General features: G+C 36.0%; 1 protein-coding gene across 1 annotated transcript in view; it reads left to right on the top strand.

Annotated features, from left to right (window-relative positions):
• DPYD (dihydropyrimidine dehydrogenase) overlaps positions 1–22145 on the top strand; it is an 808753-nt gene that overhangs the window by 30704 nt on the left and 755904 nt on the right. Inside the window, exon 2 of the mRNA XM_040999080.1 lies at positions 4725–4835. Coding sequence (XP_040855014.1) covers positions 4725–4835 — 111 coding nt within the window. The remainder of the gene's footprint in view (positions 1–4724; positions 4836–22145) is intronic.

Raw genomic sequence — 22145 nt, 5'->3', positions numbered from 1 at the left:
TAGTCAGCAGGTCACAACAGCAGAGACATGGAAACATTTCAGATGCCCATCGAAAGAGGAGTGGATAAAGGAGCTGTGCTACAACTGTTTGATGGAATACTAAACAGCCACCACAAAGAATGAAATCCTGCCATTTGCAAAAAAAAACATGGTTTTTATGAGTGACCGGTATGCTCTGTGAAATAAGCTAATTCCAAAAGGACAAATACATGTTCTCTCTGATATATATAAAACAACATTCAAAATATAAAACAAATATAATGCCAAATATAAAACAAATAGATGTACAGGTGAAAAAATAGGTACACATATTCTCATGATAAATTATATAATGGAAACTAGCATAGCTGGAAGTGAAGATATGTTGCAGTACACGTCTCTACTTCCTAATAAAAGGTGGACTCCAGTGAAACAGTAAAATAGACCTTGGCAAATATGATACTAGATTTTCTATCTTTGTGTAGACCTACAATTCCATGCTGTATTTAAGCAGCGGAATGTTAAACTTGTAAATTTTACTAAAGGATCATACTAGTGCTACAACTGGGGGGGGAAGATGTCAGGAGGGGAAACAGACAGGAAAATGAGTGGGAGGGAGAGAAAAATCCCTACACCCGGGAACCATCGTGGGAATAGGAATACATATAAAAGGCAGAGCCTTCGGTTGTTGTTGTTGTTGTTGTTGGCAAGAAGACCATAGTTTAGTGGGAATACCAGCAATGGGCATAAAATTAAATGGAAGAATGACCATTTCCTACATATATAGTACATTTCAAAGTAATTGCAGATTATTGAAATTATGGCACTGTTACATAATTTGTGAATATATATAAACATTCTTAGTCTCATTTTAATTTTTAAATTTTTATTTGCCATGATTATATTTGGATAACCAATATTGTCCTAATAAAAAGCCACATTTTTAGAAGCAGTCCATACTGATCAAGTGATTTACGGTGGTTGAATTCAAACTCAGATAGCCAAGTTTCAGTGTATTAGGGCCCAGGGTCGATGCTTTTATTTATGAATTGAAGGTCTCTGACTAAAATCAGCACAGGTTGCTCTTTTGCTCTCTAACATAATACAAAGCACGTTCAAATGCAGAATTCCAGTTCTTGTTTTTGTCTTTTTAGCAACCTCCCAGAATAGTATTAACTGACAAATCAGTAGTAACACATAGCTCTGATTTAATCTCATGTACATTTTATCATATTCTGTCTTTCCTTAAACCAAATAAACTCAGTGCAGTTATATATATTTTTTCAAATTTTGTTCTTCTGCCACTTAAATCACCATTACATTATTATTATGCTGCTGATAATGATTGGGAGAGCTAAAGGCCGAATTATTTGATGAGCAAAGCATCTCCTTCTACAAGTTGTATACTTTATATCTTGAAGGGCTAATGGGTCTGTTCAAGTGCTCAATTTATCCAGAGGGGAGACCCTGTGATCTTGTGAAGGACAGGTCTTGGTCATTTTTGAGGAAGACTGCAATTTAGAATTCTCCTGCATTGTTCTGCTAGCTGCTTAGTTATTGATGATATTGACTTTTAGTTTTAAAAAGTCTAAGAAATAACAGGTCTCAACCACTCATGTCTTGTATTTTTATTTTATATCACTTCTCATTTGGGATATTATGAAGTCAAATCCTTGGTAGCCATTTCCCAAAATTCAATTTATTTTTACCCAAGATCCATAGAATTCAACTCAGTGCCTTTTTGCAAAAGGTTAACTCAGTATTTCATATTGTTAAATCTTCTGCTTATGCTATGTGAAAGAAAAGTTGCTCTGATAAGCAACCAATAAATTACATTCAGAATGTTTTATTCTTATAAGTTACATTACTATGCTGACATAGATAAACATGCTTATTTATCAAAGCATGGACTGTGGAAGTAAATACTAAAATAAATGCAGTCATCTTTCTTGTGTGATGCCCTGTTTGCTTTCTTATAATGTTGGCTGGAGTAACTTCCCTTAAAAAGGAGGCAGTTTGTATTATTAAATTGAGTTTAGTAATGCTTCAAGCTTGAATATAAAAGTAAAATATTTTAAGTTAGTGTTTTAAAATTTTGCTTTAAAATAAGATTACTTGGATTTTTGGAAATTGGCTTTAGTTTTTGTTCTATTATCAGCACATTCAATCGTCATGAAGAGTAAGCACATTATTGTCTGGTATCCAAAAAACAGCAATCTAACTGTGACAGTGAATTATAACCGTGTTGATCATATACAGGAAATGCTAAAAATAATATTACCACTTTTACATTAGGCCAGGAAAGCGAGGACTATTGATGCTTGTAAAGTCAATACAGCATGGGCCAGGCGCAGTAGCCTAGCAGAGTCCTCGCCTCGCCCCATCCAGCTCTCTGCTTGTGACCTGGAAAAGCAGTCAAGGATGGCCCAAAGCCTTGGGACCATGCACTTGGGTAGAAGACTTGGAAGAGGCTCCTCACTCATGGCTTTGGTTTGGCTCAGCTGTGGCTGTTGGGAGCACCTGGGAGTGAATCATTGGACGAAAGGTCTTTCTCTCTGTTTCACCTCTCTGAATATCTGACTTTACGATAAATAAACAAATAAATATATAAATCTTTAAAAAGTCATAGCTTAATCTACAAAGTGTAGAATTTAGTGGAATTTTTTATTACTATAAAGAATATATTTCATATATTTGATAGATGCAGGTCTAAGATGATAGTAAGACTTAAATCCCTCATCATTTTCCTCCCTCAATCCTTCTTTTTTTTAAAAAATTTCTGTAAAAAGATAATTCCCAACCCCTCTTTAATCACAGGTTTAATTCATCACTAACCATCAAGAAGTAAAAAAAAAAAAAAAAAAATGGAAGAAAGCAATTTCACAGGAGTATAAAATGGGTTAAAAACAACAATAATTGCACAAAGTGCCTGTTTGCTCATATGCTTTTTTTTTTCGTATTCTATGTTAACTGCCACATCAGAGAAAGCATGATGTTTGTGTTTTGACACTTGTTTATTTCACAAGGCGTAATGGTTCAACTGCTATGTTACCATAGAATTTTTCTTTTTTATAGCTAATAGTGTTCTATCATGTGTATATTATAGGTTTTCTTTGGCCATCAGGTGATAGATATCACTTTGATTACACCTTAGGTATAGTGAATTGACCTGCAATAATCATATGGTTATGAATAACTCTTATTCTGATTCCATTTCTTTTGTGGAAATTCCAAGAACTGGGATGGCTGAGGTTAAATATTAGATCTATTATCAGATATCTGAGGAAACTCCTTACTGGTTTTTGTATTGATGCTCTAATTGACATTCCCACTAAAAGTAAATTAGGACACTGTTTTCCCACATCTTCTCCAATATTTATTGTTTTTTGGATTTTTGGATGATGGCCATTCCAACAGGAGTGAGGTAAAACCATATTGTAATTTTATTTACATTTCCTTGATAGCTAGATGTCTGAGCCTTTTTTCTTGTGTATGATGGGCATTTGAGTAATTATTTGAAGACTACCTCTTCATGTCCTTTGCCTAGTTCTTTAGTGGATTTTTGTTTTGTTATAGAGTTTTTTGAGCTCCTTATGGATTTTTGTATATTAATTCTTTATTAGTTACACAATTTGTTAACATTTTCCCATTGTGTTGGTTGCCTCTTCACTTTCTTGAGTGTATTTTGATATAATTTCGTTTGTCAATTTTTGCTTATATTGCCTTGTGCTTCTTGGATTTTTTCTAGGGAGTCTTTGCATATTCGCTGTTTTGCTGTGTTTCTCCAACATTTTCCTCTATTCTGAATGTAGCATGTCATAAATTTAGAACCTTGACCCATTTTGAGTTGATTTTTAATATAAGGTGTAAAGTAGGAATCTTGTTTAAAATTTCTGCATTTCTGGATTCAATTTTGCTAGCACTATTTTTTGAAGAAATAATTCTTTTTCCAGGGATTGATTTTAACCTAATTTCCAAATCTCAGTTGGTTGTATCAATTAATTTCTGGGATTTCTATTATATTAACTTGGCCTTCATGTCGATTTTTGGTTTCAGTGACAGATTATTTTGATGATTGATGCCTTGTAGTAGGTTTTGAAATTTGATCCTCTAGCTGCCATCATTGTCACATTCAAAAATGGAAGTTCTCATTTTCCTTCTTTTTTTTAGTTTCAAAGGTAGAAAGAGAAAAAAAATCAAGATCAAGATGTCCTTCTTAAGTTTACTGGTTGGTTCCCCAAAATGCCTGCAACAGGGTTGTGCTGGTCCAAGACCTGGAGCCAGAAATTGAGAATTTGAGAAATCTCAATTGAGAAATCTCAATTGAGAAATTGAGAATCTTACACATTGGTGGCAAGGGCCCAAATTTCACCATCCTTCACTGCCTTTCATGTTGCAGTTTAGAAAGAATCTGGATTCAAAGTGAAGTCCGTACTTGAACTTACACACTCAGATAATGAGATGTGAGCATTTAAATTGCATTTTAATTGCTACACCAAATACTGAATCCGTTAGTTTTCCTAATCTTGGTAACTTTCATTCTCATTATATTAAATCACATGTGATCTCTTGTATACTGTAAGACTTCAGTCTTTAGGATCATTTGTTTGTGTGAATATGTGTGTGTATTTGTGTGACACAGAGAAAGAATTCTGAGACAGAGAGAGAAAAGATATTCCATAAAATTTAGATTTTTAAAATCGCGGCATACATATGCTTACTCATCGTTTATTCTCTATATTCAGAGCATCCTGGCCTTAAATCCTCGAAAACAAACTCATGCCACCCTGCGTTCAACTTCGGACAAGAAATTAGACAAGAAACATTGGAAAAGAAATCCTGATAAGAACTGCTTTGTAAGTACCACCAATACATGGTTTCATGTATGATATGATATCATTCCACATATTGCATATTGGCACAAAGTTTTAAAAAAGCAATCTGGCAGTACCTAACACCAATCATTAGTATTTGTGTTTGTTTGCAATGACTGTTATACCAAAATACTGCAGTCAGGACGCTCGCACATCAGAAGCTTGGTTTTCACAGTTCTGGACGGGAGTACTCTGAGATCGGTGTGTGAACATGGCTGACTTCTCATAAGAATTCCCTCACTGGTGTAAAGGCAGAACATTCTCCCATGTGGTTTTGCCATATTATGTGCCTGAATCAATTTTTTTTAATGTTCTGTAGGCTTTTTTTTTTTTATCATGATTGCTTTGTTTTCTTGTTTCTAACTTTTTTATTTTTTAAAGAAAATTTCACTGTGAAATAGCAGTAATCTATTCAACCAACATACCCCAAACTTTTAAAGGCAAATACAGAAGGCTACATAGTTAAAGAGAAAAAACCTTTAACATTTTTAACAGGTGACTCTGTCTTTTCTAAGCAAAAATCTTAATAAAGACAACATGCAGTACATGAAATTATTTTGATAAAATGTAACTTAAACCTAAAAGTAAATAAATTCCTGTCAGTATTAGAAGTAGCTAGTGTTCCAAGAAAACCTTATTTTTATAATAGAAAGGATCATATTATAATTTTATTTCTGTATAATTTTTTACTCTCGCATTTTTAAAAGTTATGGTTTTATACTTCTTAGCATTTTGTCACATTTATTTATGTATACACATTGTATCCTATTATTTCCTTGAAGACAGATTAATATCAAGGAGTGAGGGATTTGTAACAAATAGTCAAAATGTGGAAAAACAGAATCTGTTATGACTTACATGACATGATTCAGTGAAGCAGCATTATAACTGAATACCTAGTGATACAATAGCCACTTGATTTTTATATTCTGTATATGTTAACTCCCACAGTAAGAGAAACTGTGATATCATTTTGTGTCTGGCTTTTTCACAGCATAATGATTGCCAGTTGCCTCCATTCCACAGATGTGTCAAGATTTCATTGTTTTTATTGCTGTGTAATGGTGTGTTGTGTATATATGCCGCATTTTCCGTAGTCGTCAGCTACTGGACCTCTGTTTGATTCCATGACTTTGCTATTGTGAATTGAGTTGGTACAAACATGTTCCATTTACTGATTTCTCTCTCTCTTTTTTTTGCATTTATCCCCAGGAGTGGGATAGCTGGGTCCTGTGGTAAATCTTTTTTTTTTTTTCAGATTTTGAAGAGTCTCCATACTATTTTTCTTTAAAATTAGACCAATTTACATTTAGTTCTAATCATGTGTTAGGGTCCCTTTTTCTCAACAACCCATCACCTTTGTTATTTTTAAAAATTTTGGATAAAAGCCATTCTAACTGGAGTGATATGATATATTACATTCGTTTTTATTTGTGGTTCCCTGTTTACTAGGAATCCTAAGCATTATTTCATGTGCCTATTGGTCATTTGTGTAGCATATACTGAAAATTGTCTGTTTATTTCCTTTGCCCATTTCTTAACTGAGTTATTTGTTTTGTTGTTCAGTCTCTTGTGCTTACTATGCATTTGTAATATTAATCCTTTATTGGATGCATAGCTTACACATATTCCTCCCTCCCCCATCTTGTCAGTTACCTTTCACTTCACTGTTTCCTTTGTTGTGCAGAAGCTTGTTTGATGTCATCTCATTTGTTGACTTTTGCTCTTTTGCTGGAGCTTCCGGAGACTTCCAAGAAGTCTTTGCTTAGCATAACATCTTTCATTGTTTCCATCATGTTTTCTTCTGGTAATTTGATGGTTTCAGTTCTTACATTTAGATCCCAAATTCATTGTGAGTTTATTTTTGTATAGGGTATGTGACAGGAGTGTTGTGTTAAACTTCCTTATGTAGAAAATTTATCTCCAAACACCGTTTGCTGAAGATAACTGTATTTTCTGCGGGGAAAGATTTTAGTTCATTTGGTCAAAGATTATTTTATTGTAGATGGGTGAGTTACTTTATGGGGTTTCTGTTCTGTTCTGTTGTTAAGTCTGTCTGTTTCATGCCAGTTCCAATTTGTTTTGATGATAATAACCTTATAGTATATCTTCAAATCTGGTATTGTGATGGTTCTAACTTTATTTTTATTGTTTTAATATTGCTTTGGCTTTTCGTGGTCTCTTGTGTTTCCATCCAAACTTAAGGATTCTTTTTCTAGTTCTATGAAAAATGTCATTGGAAAATTTCTGGGGTTGCATTTAGGCTCTAATTTGTTTTGGCTAATGTGGACCTTTTTGCAGTCCATAAACATGACATATTTTTTTCCATTTTTGGTTATTATCTTTTTCTTTCACTGACATTTCACAATTTTCATTATAGAGCTTTTTTACAACCCTGGATAATTTTATCCAAAAATTTAGATTTTTTTTGTAGTTATTGTGAGTGAGACTGGTTGTGTAAGTTTTGTCCACCAGACATTACTGTTGTATAGAAATGTTATTTATTTTTGTATGTTGATTTTATATGCTGCAACTTTGCTGAATTTTCTTAGTAATCCTAGTAGTTTCTTTGTGAAGTAATTCTTCTGTCCCTTAAAAAGGGTCTGCAAACAAGGGTGATTTGACTTTTTCCTTCTAATTTATATCCTTTTTTCTATCCTAATGGCTTTGGCTAAAATTCCAAACCATATGACTTTGTAATAATTGCCTTTATTGCATTGAGATATGTTCCTTTCATATAACTTTTTCTTTGTTATTTAAAATGCAGACTGACAGACAAATCTTCTGTTCTTAGACTCATGTCTTGAATGCTTCCAGCACTCAGGTCTCACAGGCTAAAACAAGAAACCAGGAATTCCTGCTAGGTTTCCACATAACTGTTAGAGACAAATGCACTTGTGCAGTCAATAGTGCCTTCCAGGGTGCACATTAGTAGGAATGTCAGTGAAAGGATGGGAAACTGGGATCCATGAACCCGCCCTCTGACATGTGATGTGCAGATTCCAGGCTGCCTCTCAATTGCCGAACTACATCTTGGTCACTAAATTTATTCTTTTAAGAGCATCAGTTACTTCTTTAATGACATTATTCAAATAGAGTCGTATCTTGAGTTAGGGGTAGTTAGCAGTTAAGACATCAGTATATGAATTTTGAGAAAATATAAAGGAATTTCAGAAAGTTTGTAAAAAAATTGAAATATATGCATGTGAAAAGTTGTCAGAAATATCCCAAAAATGCATATTATGAAACATTTTGCATGGATTATGATTTTTTTTTACCCAAATAAACCTTTAATCCTGTTTTGTGTGAACTTTTTGAAGTGCCCCTGTATAATTTAGCCCATGACAGTACCCTTAAATTATCAAACATTTTCACCCAGTAATTTAATTTCTAGTAATATATCCTAAGGAAAGAATTAGAACTGTAGGTAAGGAATTAACTGGAAAGAGGATTATCCATGCATTATTTATTCAGTAGAAGAAAACCATGGGATCATAGTTTAGTAAAAGAAAAAATCACTAGATAAAAAGATGCAATTATTAAAGATTGTTTTTCAAATAATTGGTAATCTTGGTGGAAGCTTATGTTCTGAGTGCATGGAAATACATGTGATATCAAAATATTTAATAATGATTGTATGTACATATGCGTAGTTATATCTTTGTTCTTATATCAACAGAATAAAGGAAAGTGAAATATTAACAGTGCTGATCTTTTTCATGATTCTTTTATATATTTTACCTAGTACTAGCAGAAAAACAAAATGAAAGCCTGTAAGTCAGTGTTCAGGTAGTAATTTATATGTGACCATTTGAAGCAATGATACTATCTGTGTTTGAATCTCTGCAACCCATATGCCTGGTCAAGTCCACAGTCTTTGGTTTCCAGTCTAGTATACTACTGTTGTACATCCTGGGAGGCAGGAGCTCAAGGCTAAAATGCTTATATGCATGCCATGCATGTGGGAGACCAGTGTAAGATTTCAGCTTGTAACTTAGGTTTGGCTCAGCTCTGATTATTGTGACATTTGGAAAGTGAAACAGTAGATAGAATGTGTCTCTTATCTGTCTCCCTCTGCCTTTTAAATGAAATGAAAATAATGAACACTTCTAAATAACATTCTCAACTTGTAATGTATTTCATAATGTTATTCCATGACACAACCAGGTTGACCAGAGCAGTGAGGCTCACTGACAAAAGGAAAACATCTTCAGTGTAGTTAAAGAACAGTCTTTGATTCCTTTTTTGCCATTAACATTTTTGTGCTTGCGTGAAGAATGAATGGTAGCATCATTAAAATATGTCAATGATTTCAAATTTTTAAATGATATACTTGTTTTATAATGACTCAAAGATTCACAGATAAAACAAACATAAGAAGACTCTGAAAAGTACAGAGAAGACCTGCTCTCTGGGGACATAGACTTGGGGAGAGTGTACTTCCATGGTGATTCTGTTTCTGTGTTTATATACTAGTTAGACTTGAAGTAGCCATGAAGTTACAAACACCAGCAAGTGCACACACAAAAGCCAGTGGAAGCCTACTTCCTATAACCAAAGAGCCAGGAAAAAGAAACCTTGTTAAGCCATAAAATCTCTAGACATTAAGTGCCTACGCCAGCCAGATACTATAATAGTAACAGTTGTGGTAGTAGTAGCAGCAGTCGTAATGTGACCCCATTAAGATGTGGGGACTGTGCTTCCAGCCTGAGATAAGATTAATGAGATAACCTAACATTCCATCTATGGTGATGTCACAGATTAAGTAGGAAGCCAAGACTTTTCACTTCTATTTTGTGCCTGCTTACCAGTAACAAAAATGGCCCTGTTCCAAGCTCTGTTGAGCTAAATTGCAGTACCACCTGGAGAGTACAAGATCCAGGAGTTAGAGTGAGCCCTTTAGGGAAACAGTGGGCACCTCCCTTTTGGGTTGCCACTCTAACTGGTAAGCCTGAGAACCAGGACTGGGACAGGCATGGCTGGACAGTGGGTGGCACCTGCCAGCACATGTGTAGCATATATGTACGCTGGATAGTGGGGATGGTTGGGTTGAACTAGGCTTCAATGTCCATTGACACATATGAGAGCTGACTGGGGTGTGGGACACACTGGAGCAGTCTGTTGTACATATTGGCAAGCACGGCAACCAGGGCAGGGGGTGGGGCTGGTGAGGGTTATTGCAGGTTGCTCCTACTAGGCTACAACACCCACTGTTTTGTGTGGGCGGTGCCAAGTGTGTGGTGGGCAGGATTGGACTGGACTGCAACAAGTATTAGTTTGTGTAGAAGAAAGGGATGGAGACAAGTGACCCAGAAATTGCAAGTAACACTGTGCATGAAGGTCGATTTTGGTGATAGATTGGGTGATAGACCCTGTATTGGCATTATCATACAAGAATCAGGTCAGGGATCACCTCAGTTGAGGTTTTTTTGGGAATCCCTGCAATGGAACCTCTGGACTCAGAACTCCAACCATGAAAAAACATTAGTTTCCATAGTCTGACCGTGGAGTGCATGTGTCAGAACTGGGCCTCCTCAGTGGTTTAGACAGAGCAGTGGATGGCATATCCAGAAGCGCATGGAGGATATGGCAGTACAGCTGGAGCCTGCAGAGGACACCTGGTACCATAACAGAGGATGGAGGATAGAACAAATTAAGCAACTACCCCAGCCAAGTGCTGTCAGTGAATACCTGGGCAAGTGGAATATCTAAGGTGGACCATGTTAGCCAGTGGAGTCTGGAGAGATTTCATCATGATTGAAGTGGCAAGACAGGCAACAATACAGAACTGTTGGACTATCACAATCACTTGAGCAGGACCCTTGGAGCATGCCCCACCCTGGGGACCCTAGGATGGTTGAGAGGCTGGGTGTGGCTTCTCCCCTTATCTCACCTTTCCCAAGATACAGGAAGGAAAGAAGAGAATGTGAAAACAGTGGTCTCACCTACTTTCCTCTAGCCCTTGACCCTTTGCTTTCTAATCAAATATGTAAAAAATCATTAAAATTGAAAATTATACAAAAAGAAAAATTAAACAAAGGCCATGCAGATTCATAGTAGATTTCATAGGCAAGACCAACATAAGTAACTGATGAACATTTGAGTTAATAAAATATTAGATTCATCATAAAAACTTCCTCTTAAAAATTTGACCCTGTTCAAAACCTACCTTCAGTAGTGTCAGTGGAAAGGGCACTTGACATTTACCTAGAGTTACCTGAGTAATTACACTGGACAGTTACCATCCAGAAAAAACGAGAAGGAAGACAAGAGTGAAACAAATGCTCAAAAGGAAATAATGGATGAAATCCTCCCAACTTTGACAAGGAACATGAGCCAATAGATTCTAAAATTTGAACAAAACTTAAAGATATCCATCAAAAGGTCCATCGTGATTAAACTTTCAGGAATCAAAGACAAAGTGTGTCATAAGCAACCCTGTGGCTTGCCCCAAGCTGGGCCTGCCTCCTCTGTGCAGTTATGTTGTGCAGTATAAATTGACTGTGTTGTTGCTCAGTTTTTACCTATTTCTACTCATGTCACTCATCCCATATTGACTGTCTGAAAAGCTGGATCAGAAATGGAGTACCCAGGATTGGAAACAGCAGCCATATGGGATCCTAGCACCAGGGGCACTAAGTGTAACTGTGAAGCTGTGACACTGGCTTAGCTGGTGTCCATATGGGAAGTGAACCAGTGGGTGGAAGATCCTCTCTCGCTCGCTCTCTGTGTCTTACCCATCACCGCCCTGTGATTCTTTCAAGTAAATAAAGGTGTTTTTTGGAAGTCACAATTACCCAGATTGTTAGCTTGAATACAGATTGAAGTTGTCACATTTGTAACATATAATTTTATATCATTTGTGAAGGTAGACCAAAAATTAAAGTTTCCACCAATTTACTGACCACCATATGTAAAGCTTTTATTTTCTTAATTCTATTTTGTTTGTTTTTAGAGTTATTTTAATTTGACTTTACTTTTTTTTTGTCATTAGATTTAGATATTTTTTTGCTTCTACCCTTTGTTGTGTTTGAAGTAACAGTGGAGAGATTTTTCTTCTCCACTTACTTGTTGCTTTAAGTATCTATAGTTCAAACACTGTATGTATTGTTCCCCAAAATGAAAAAAAATATGAAATAAGTTGTCTGAAATGGTTTGCTAGATATAAGTTTAGTTTTGGTAAATAAATGATAGGCATCATAGACAATAGGCTTCTGCTTGACCTGTAAAAATGCCCTTGCAATGACAATTTTGAAGTTTTCCTCAGGAATTTCTTTGCTTGACAATTAAATGCAGGTCTGGTACTTGCTGAAAATTCTGAATTCAGTCGGGGATTCAAACTGGCTAGTATGTTTATACTGGTTAATGGAGCATGAAGCAGGTTGTTTCCAGGTTCTTTTAAGCAGGTGTTCAATAACTGCTGTTTATTTTTGCCATTTTCTGAAAATGTTGAACTGTCCTGATTACCTAAATATTTTGCCCTCATTTTCCATAAGCAATTTCCAAAACCTGAGAATGTTGCAAATCAGAAACTTAACCTTAGTGAAAATAAAGACAGCCAAAAACCAATACGTATTAAATGTGTTTTAAGAATTTTAGCCATGTTGTTCTTCATCGCTAACCCATGCTGTTAACTTGCAGTAAAACAGAATTGCATGGAGGCTGGTGTGGTAGTGTATCAGGAGGAGCCTTTTCCTCTGGTGCCAGCATCTCATATGGGTGCTGGTTCATGTCCTGGCTGCTCCATTTCTGATCTAGCTCCCTCTTTATGACCTGGAAAACAAGCAGAGGATAGCACAAGTCCTTTGGATCCTGCCTCCATATGTGAGACCCGGAAGAAGCTCTTGGTTCCTGGCTTTGGACTGGCCCAGCTCTGGTCATAGCTGCTATTTGGGGGAACCAATTCAGTGGGTAGAAATTCTCTCTCTTTATCTCCTCTCTTTGTAACTCTGCCTTTCAAATAAAATTAATAGACACATTTTTTTAAAGAATAGTGTAAGCCTAAATGTATATGAAATTTATCTTTACAATGTTATTTTCCGAAGTTTTATTTCATTTTTGATCCCAGAATCATCTTATGAAGTACAGTTGGAGAAAAAATTTACAGTATGTTTATCTGACACATGATTAATATTTGGAATTGTACAAAAGCTAAAAAACCCTCAACCACAGCAAAATCTTGCAAATGACCTAAATAGACATTCTCTATTCTTCTCTAAATAGACATTCTTCTCAGGTATAAAATATAAGGCATTACCAAAAGACTCAATCATCAAGGTAAACAATAAAAAAATTGATATGTGGGGGCATTCTTCTTTTCTTCCCCTTGGGCTCTAATATGGCTCAGCATGACACCGGGCCTAGAAGGGAAAGGGCAGGCAGAGATGAGGCTTTAGCAAAGAAACATGATGAGAGCCAGGAGGGCACCGTGGGTAAGTTTGTTCAGGGAACAAGAGGTCAGTTTGTTTTCCTGATAATATATGATTTGATTGTATTGCAAACGTAGTTAGTTTTTGTGTTTTTCGAAATGATCCTTGTCTGCTGCATGTGTTTGTCTGCCTCCGATTTGTACAACTATTAAAGATTGAAGTCCAGTTAATCAATAAACAGGTGTACCACCCAATGTTGTTCAGTCTTGTGTGGATAGATAACTACTTAACTTTGTTATGTTTGCTATAAAATGCATTTTCCATTATTGGTAGATCCAGTTCACAATGTGGAATTCTAGATTCAAGTTCCCAAGTTGCATGAACTTTTGACCAGATTCACAGTATGAAAACAATGCCTGTTTTACCCTCGCCTTTCCTTAAGCTATATTTTAAAGCAGTTTCTTAACCTTGAGCATGGTTTCCTGATTGCTGACAATAACTTTGTTCTAAAAGTAGGCTCAGTGCCAGTTTCTGAAATAAAAACAAAAGTCTTTAATTTAGTGCCTTCTTCAGCAGGTGAGAAAGGTAGTGTTTTTGTACAAGCAGAAACTCAGGCATGCACGTAATGAACGTTTGTTTTTTTTTGCCACTAACAGAACTTCATTTGGGTGTTGTTTAGTCTGTGAGAGTGGAAACTTGGTAGTTTTCTTTTCCGCTTTAAGAGTTTTTTTTGTTTTATTGTTGTTGTTGTTCTTTGTCATCACTGCCTCTTATTATTCCGGGCTGATATTTGACAGAGCGGCTGGTGGCAAGTGTGTAGGAGAGATGAGCCTAGCTAGTTCATCGTGTTGTCTTTCCCTTCAGAACAGTCGTGGGTGTGTGGGATGATTCCCACTCACCAGCTCCCATTCAGTATCCTACATTTCTACTACTTTGAAAGTACTCTTGGACATGTAGCAACCATTCTAATGTTCACACACCAGGAAGCCTCATCATTCAGTCATTTATTAGGCTTCACCTAGGAAGGGAGTCAGATTCCACATCCTCTGATTCCACATATCCAGCTGTTATTTGCTGGTTCCGTGTACATATGCTGAGGAGGAGGGTACTGGTTCTTTTTTTTTCTAGAATGCACAGATATTTCTGGGCCCTTCCCTTTCATTTTAGTCCTCACTTTATCTCTGAATCCTTTAAATTATTTCTGTAGTTTGTATGAGAAGAATGGAAGAAGATTTTAAAAAATTGTTTTTGCTCATTACATCTTTTCTTCTTAAATCCAATGTCATATCACTGGCTTGTTTTAGTTTTATGAAAGTGTGAAGAAAACCTGAAATTCAGGCCCAGCGCCGTGGCCTAGTGGCTAAAATCCTGCATATAAATTTCCTTAAGATTTATTTATGTATTTGGAAGAGATTAAGGGTGAGTGTGTTTGTGTGTGTGTGTGAATGTGTGTGTGTGTGAGAGAAAGAGAGAGAGAGAGAGAGAGAGAGAGAGAGAGAGAGAGAGACAGGAGGAGAAATATCTTTGCTGGTTTACTTCCAAAATGCCCACAGCAGCCTAGATTGAGCCAGGTCTGGAATACAGAGCTTCTTCTAGATCTCCCACTTGAATGGCAGGAACCTGAGTGCTTGGAGTGTTTCTGCTGCATTTCTAAACCAACAGTGTGGAGCTGGATTAAGTGTAGTAGCCCAGAACTCTGACTTATCTTCCCGTGGTAAATGAGTATTGTTGTTATGGTTATTTTATTTTTATTAATGAGACATATGAAGCTTGGAGAAGATAAGTGAGTTATGTAGAATTAAAGTGGTGCAGTAAGCACAAGACCTGCTGTGTCCTTATGGGATGCCCAAGTTGTAGGTGGTAGCTTTACCTATTAAACCACAATGTCACCATACAGAATTTTATTTAAAAATAAAGATAAAGGAAGGGGAAAAAAGGAGTGCCTCCTGAATGGAAACTTTGCATTCAGTCTTCTGCCTCAATTTAGGAGATTCCTGGGAGGTCTGTTGAACGTAAGGTGCTGAGACAACGTATTTCAGTAGCGTATGATGGAAGCGGTGGAGTATGATGCAAGTGCTGAGAGATGAGGCCAGGAAGTAGTAATGGAAGCCACTGCTGATCTGCATTGACAGGTTGTAGAGTATGGTTCTTTCATTATGAGGAAATACAGAACACACTCTGGTACTTGCTGTAGTGTAAAGTTTTATATTAGATTCTGTCCTTAAATGTGTATATTCTTGGTGTTTCACTTCACATATAGAATAATACTGTCAGAGATTTATTCTCCAGGCAGACATGTGTAATAAAATGGTAATTGACTCAAAAGAAGAAAAGTGTTAACTCTTGATTTCCTGAGGCAATCACAAAAATGCTTTGTTTAAATTATTTATTTCATACTGATCTCAACTTTCTCCACGTTCATGTGACACACAAATTAAAATCGTTTGTAATAGTCAGCCATGAGCCCTGTTACTTTTACTTTGTTCTAGCTTGAAATTCTTAGAATGGTTAAGCAATTGCTCGTTCTTCTTTTTCTAATGAACTATTGTTAATTAGGATGAATTATAGTTATCAAGTCGTAGCTTAAATTGAACTGGAAAAAGCTTTATCCTCAGGAAGGTGTGTTTTAATTAGTTTTATTTTCAAAGCGAAGTAAACTTTGTTTCTGTATCATCACTTACCTTTGAGGGCAGGATTTCATAAATCAAGGCAGTAGAACTAAAACCATTTATTTAAGACTGTAAACTCGACAGGTAAACTGGATAGGTCCAGGTATCACTTTGAGGTAATTCATTAATCTTTTCCTTTTTCCAGCTCTTCATCTATAAGTGAGGATAATAATCGAATCTACTGGGTAAATTAAGTTAATGTGAATATGTAAAACAGTGTCCGGCCATTCATGAAACCCTCTGCACCTGTTACTGGTTATTGCTTTTCCTTGTCAGCATTGGTAGAAGGGATGCTCCCAGGTCTGTTTTTGTTACTGCAGTGAATGCAGAACAGCATAACAAAATACGGATGGGGCATGGAAGGATATTAAATATAAAGATGCTAACAGTGTTTCAGGAATCTGGGGCTTTTTCTTTATGACCGAGAAATGTCCCAGCAACCAAATGTCTGTCTGCTTCTCTCTCTCTCTCTCTCTCTCTCTCTCTCTCTCTCACACACACACACACACACACACACACACAGAGAAACAGAGTCCCTTCCCCCACCCTTTCTTTGTTATTTGTTTCGCTTTGTTTTTTAGCACTCTCCTCTTGTGCATGAATCTTTTTCCTGTATATTTCTTGGCTGTCCTCCCTTCTTCTCCAGGAAGCCTCACCTCAGTGGCCTGGTTCTGGCTCTTTTGCATTGCATCCTAGAGCTCTGCTCTGTCATGAGGAGTCCCACCTTGAAGCTGACTTGTGTGAACTCTTGTAGGGATATGAAGTGCTAATCTGAAATGTTCTCCTCTTACAATGGCCTCAGAATAAAATATTTACTTTCAGTGTCTAACAAGGAAATTTTCTCTGGGGAACGAAGTTGTTTCTATAGACTACATATTAGTCCAAGAATATTGAGAAGGTTCCAAAAGATCTGGAACGAAATTGATTTAGTTTGTTTATACAAGAATTATTTGCATAATCATAAATATTAAACTGGAATTGTACGATGTATTGTAGGTCAATAAGCACTATATAATAAAGCAGATGTGTGTTAAGACTGTCTGTAAAACAGAATATGTATATTTTAAAAGATATTAATGAAGCATATTACTGTATTTGCAAATACAAAATATCTTTGCATATGGGAACATATCCTGCTCTGAACAAAAGAAATCAGCTAAATTGTCTGTAGAGCCTAATGGTATATTTTACCTTTGCAAAACATTTATTTGGTGCTCATAGCAAATAAATATGCGAGTTTTGCTGTTTTCCCTGAATGGGCATACAATGGCAGCTGTCTTTCTAATCGCTCCCCTATTCAAACACTAATGGTGGTACCCACATAGAATGCTAGAAGCCTGAATAGGTAGACAATGGCAGCAGCATTTTTAATCACAGTCCTATTCAAGCACTAATCGGAGTGATGATTAAGGGACATTAGAGGGAGCACTTTGACATCTGATCCTTTGAACTGACGTCTGTGCAGGCTGCACTCCACGGAGCTCACTTGGCCAAACTGATTTCCTTAAATAAAGTGCCGTGATTTCCAATGTAGGAAATATTGCATTAGAGCCTATTGAAATGATTAGGAATTGAGGAGCTTTTCTTTCGGTGAGGATGTAGGGTATGCTGTGTACTCACAAAACTGACAACATTAATATTGCATGCCCTACTCTGAATATCAGAGACCATAGAGAAATAACATGAAAAAGATCTTCCTGCAGTCATAGACTCACAATAGAACATGAACAGAAATGTAGAATTCTGCTGTCAAAGCCCATCGTTATTGAACTTTATGAATTTTGAAATATTTGAATTTTCACATAACTGAAGATTGGCATTGCATTTTTTATTTTCCTAAAGTTGTGATATATTTAGCATTACCTATCTTGAGTTGCTTATTGAAAAACAAGTTAATACCCTATTTGCATAATCATGTTTTTGATTCAGTAGTTTCAGTGAGACATAATGATTTTTTTCTTTTCTCTCAGTTCTGTTTAGATTTTGTTAACCTGTTCCCAAGAACGTTTCACATGATTGATCCTTTAAACACTAATATCTATATAACATTTGCAGATTGGATTATTGATTGGTATTTCATCAATATTTGAAGTGTTTGGGTTATCAGTAGCTAGAAGGTTGTATTAATGATCATACATATGCAGTATGTGTAGGGAGAAGGAAAATCTTCCTCTAAAATCAGAGTTAACATGGGCAGTTTCCTTCACAGTCAAATAGAATTACTGAGCATTTTAGCAATCCGATCAAATTACTTGAGTGGAATGGACTGAAGAATTTAGAAAGGATGTAATACAAGGCTTTCCACAGAATAAATGTTCAAGATATGGTAGCTTTGTATTATTTTTACATGAATATGGAGGATCACTTGTTTCAGATGATGAAAAGTTATCTTGGATCTCTTTGAAGAGCATTACATCTTTTAGTGATATTAAAAGTTATAGATGCTAAAACTGTATAAAGTGCTATTCCAGTTTTTTCCTTGACTTTTTTCAAATGTCATTTCAATTTTAGTATCTTGTGAATAAATCTAAGTTGAAAGATACCTTTCATAATTTAATAGATTCCTTTGTATAAAACCTCTCTCTCGGAGATAAGGCTTATACAGTTTTAGTGTTTTCATTTCTGTTACATTAAGTAATTGTAGTTTATTTTGGATTCCTCCCATCTGTTTCTCCTTGTGCCAAAGTCTTTTGGTCCAAACTGTTTTTGCTTGGCATTATATTTTACTTTTGCGCTTTCTTTTAAATCACTTTTCTTATGTTTTTCAGGATTTAAATCAATCTTCTTTCTCCTCTAGCCTGCCCAAATTTATACCTAATTCCTCGTTGTTTTTGCTTTCTTTAGATATACTTTCTGCATTGAGGTCAGCATCTCTGTAAACAACCAGTTAATAAGTAATCTGACCAGATCATTTCCCCAGTAACACAGCCAAAGAAATCTTGATAGTAATGGTGTTTTTTTTTTGTACATAGTTAGAAAAACTTCTTTATCATTGTAGCCTCTTGGTAGTTCTTGATTCAAAAGGAAGGTTTTAAGAGCGTAGATATAAAAGATGGTCAAAAGGTGCAGCATTGATAACAAAGATTTCAATGTGGAATATGTATGGATTTGAGAGACAAAGTATGGATGGATTGGATATACGTTAAAGCAATATAAGAAAAGATTTTAAAAGATGAATGGTGGTGTCTAGAAAAGAAAACTGAATTCAGGTTATAAAAAGCAATTAAAGTTACTTAGGGATTTTGGATAATTATGGCAGGAAACTTTCATGATTTTGACTTGTGATACTGGCATCATTAAAAAAAATAATACATTTTAAGGACCTTTACTGTGCAGAGTACGCTTAAAATCTGCCTGCAGCTTGGGCATCCCAGATGGGCACTGGCTCATTTTTCGGCTATTCCACTTGTAATTCAAATTTTTGCTTATGGCCTGGAAAAGCAGCAGAACATGGTTCAAGTCCTTGGACCCCTTTGACCACGTGGCAAGCCTGAAAGAAGCTCCTGGTTTCTTATTGGTCCAGCTCTGGCCATTGTGACCATTTAGGGAGTGAACCAGTGGATGGAAGATCTGTTATCACTCTAACTCCACTTTTCTAATAAAACTAAAATAAATCTTTAACGATATTTTACGCTTAACAGGAATATTTAGGTCATTAATTCGGAACCCACTGGTTTATTTCAGGCATCAGTAAAGAGGGGAGAGATAACAGCAGAATGAATGGGATTGCATGTTCCTCAGATGTTGTGAAATTTAGAAGGAGTAGCACTTCTGACATGAAAGTTTGAAAGTAAATCACAATATTGATGGTTCAATGAATAGATTGGGTATCAGAATATAGACACAGTTACGAAGATTATTCTTTCCCTCATTTCTTCAGAATCACAAATTGTTGCAGGAATTAGTCATTGATGTTTACTTTGTTTTCCAGTGTCAATGATATTTTAAATAATTAAAATATAATTGCAATTTATTTAAAATTGACAAAAGTCTGATACATTTTTACTAAAATATAAATGATAGACTAATGTTGTTATATACTTTGTTAATCTGTGGCCTATGAGTCTGGCATCCTATTTGTCCTGGCTGTTCCACTTCCGATCCACCTGGGAAACAATAATACCTAAGTTTGGGATCCCAACAACCCATGTGGAAGACTGAAGAATCTTCCACTATTTTCATTCTGCCCCATCCCAGCTTTTGCAGCCATTTCGGGAAAGAACCAGCAGCTGGAAGATCCCTCCTCCTCTGTCTCTCCTTCCTTCCTTTCTGTCTGATTATTTTAACAGTGCTTGTTAGCTTGGACGGCCCTGGAGCAGGCGGAAAGTCCCTAGATGGCGCCCTTTCCCAGGGAGAATAACTGCAGGAACTCATTCAAATGGAATCAGCCAATCAGAAGACAACACATACCTCTGCCTTGAGCCGGGCATCACCACTACTTAAGCAATGTGTGCCCATTCCCTTGAGGACTGTTGAACCTCGCCACGGAGCAGACCTCAATAAAGCCGGGTTTTTTCATCATTCTGGTCCCACTGTTTTGGTGCATTCTTACAGTGCTGCAATTTAACTTTTAGTACACGTTATTAAATAATAAAAAATAAACTAATCTGAATATCAGATTTATTTGTATCAATATAGTAATATAGAAAGTTATTTCATACATTATATCTAACCACATTGAAAAGCAGTAGAAATTATGAAACATTGAGAATTATTGTTTCTGTTCTATTGAATTGTCTGAGTGTAGTAATACATGTGAGTTATTCGTTGAATTACAAATGGCAAGAAGCAAAACATTAGACTTTTGACTCTACTACAAAAATGATATCAATAGTATTTTATTTGTGCTATATATTAAGTTGATATTTTTCATTTAGTTTCATTTATCTATTGTAACTTTGTCTTTTAAATTTACAAGTTATCTTTATGCTGAACAAACAAAATGATCTTATAATATTTGTGTGTGCATGTGTTGTTCAGTGGCTAAATCAGTTAGATACTACTTCTGTGGTGACAACAGTTTTCAAGTGTAAAATCTTTTTCTTACTCATAATCACTGAAATGGCCCTGAATTATTTCTTTTATCTAAGTAGCTGCTACTTAACTCCCCAAATGTTCCCAAATGCTTAGACTGGGCCAGATTGAAATCAAGGCCCAAGAACTCCAGCACATCTCCTACCATTTGGATACAGGCCCCATGTACTTGGGCTGTCATCTGCTGTGTTCCTATGTGCAGTAGGAGCTGATTCAGAAGCATAGCAATCAGAAATAGCATCTGCAGCTGGGTGAGGGATGTTGGTTTCAGGTGGTAGCTTCACCCACTGTACTGTCAGGGCATCTCTTTATGGTATACTTTGAAATCAATGCTGTGATAGTTCTCATTATTTAGATCGTTCACCTACTCTTTTAAATGTCTACCCAAATATTTTATTTTCTTTTGGGTCTGTTACGGTTGAGATTTTATTTCTTCTTTGAATAGTTTTATTAATTTATGGAAACACTACTATTTTTATGCTGATATTATGTCCTATATCTTTATTGAATTGATTTACTAGTTCTAACAGTTTTCGATAGCTCTTTCAGGATTTTAATGAGTTAAGATCATATCATCTGTGAAAACAAACAAACAAACAAACCTGTAACTTCTTTAAGATCTGGATACTTCTTTTTCTATTGCTATTTCGTGATGGCCTATTGCTAGGTCTTCTCATATTATATATAAGTGGTGGGAGTAAACAACTCTGTGTGGTTCCATATCAAGAACAAAAGCTTTCAGCTTTTCAGCATGGTATATGGTTGTTAACTCTCGGCTTTTGTTGTGCTAAAGTACATGCTTCATGTTGACAGATTTGTTATGAGTTTTTGCTATGAAATGATGTTGAATTTTTGAATTTTTTTTCCCTGCATGTATGTTAATCATCATAAGTTTTATCCTGCATTCTTTTAATGTGGGATATGATATTTGTTGGTGTGTGTATGTTAAGCCAGCTTTGTATCATGGAAATAAATCCTATTCCATCATGGTGAATGGTCTTTTAAAAATACTATTAAATTCAGTTTGCTTATATGTTAAGTAGTTAATTTTGTTTTTTATTTTTTAAGGCTTTTGCAACTAAGACCCTCCAGATATTTCCAAATGGCTTTTGTGTCATGTGTCAGCAGTGGAAAAACCCATCATTCCTTATGCCGTTGTCCTCCTATCTGTCCCTCTGACATAAGACACAGATGCAGCAAAGAGCCTGGTGGGGCCCGAT

This window comes from Ochotona curzoniae, unplaced genomic scaffold (assembly GCF_017591425.1).
Source record: "Ochotona curzoniae isolate NIBS_2020 unplaced genomic scaffold, NIBS_Ocur_1.0 scaffold_1037, whole genome shotgun sequence".
NCBI classification, from domain to species: Eukaryota; Metazoa; Chordata; class Mammalia; order Lagomorpha; family Ochotonidae; genus Ochotona; species Ochotona curzoniae.
This window is presented reverse-complemented; position numbering and strand designations above follow the sequence as displayed.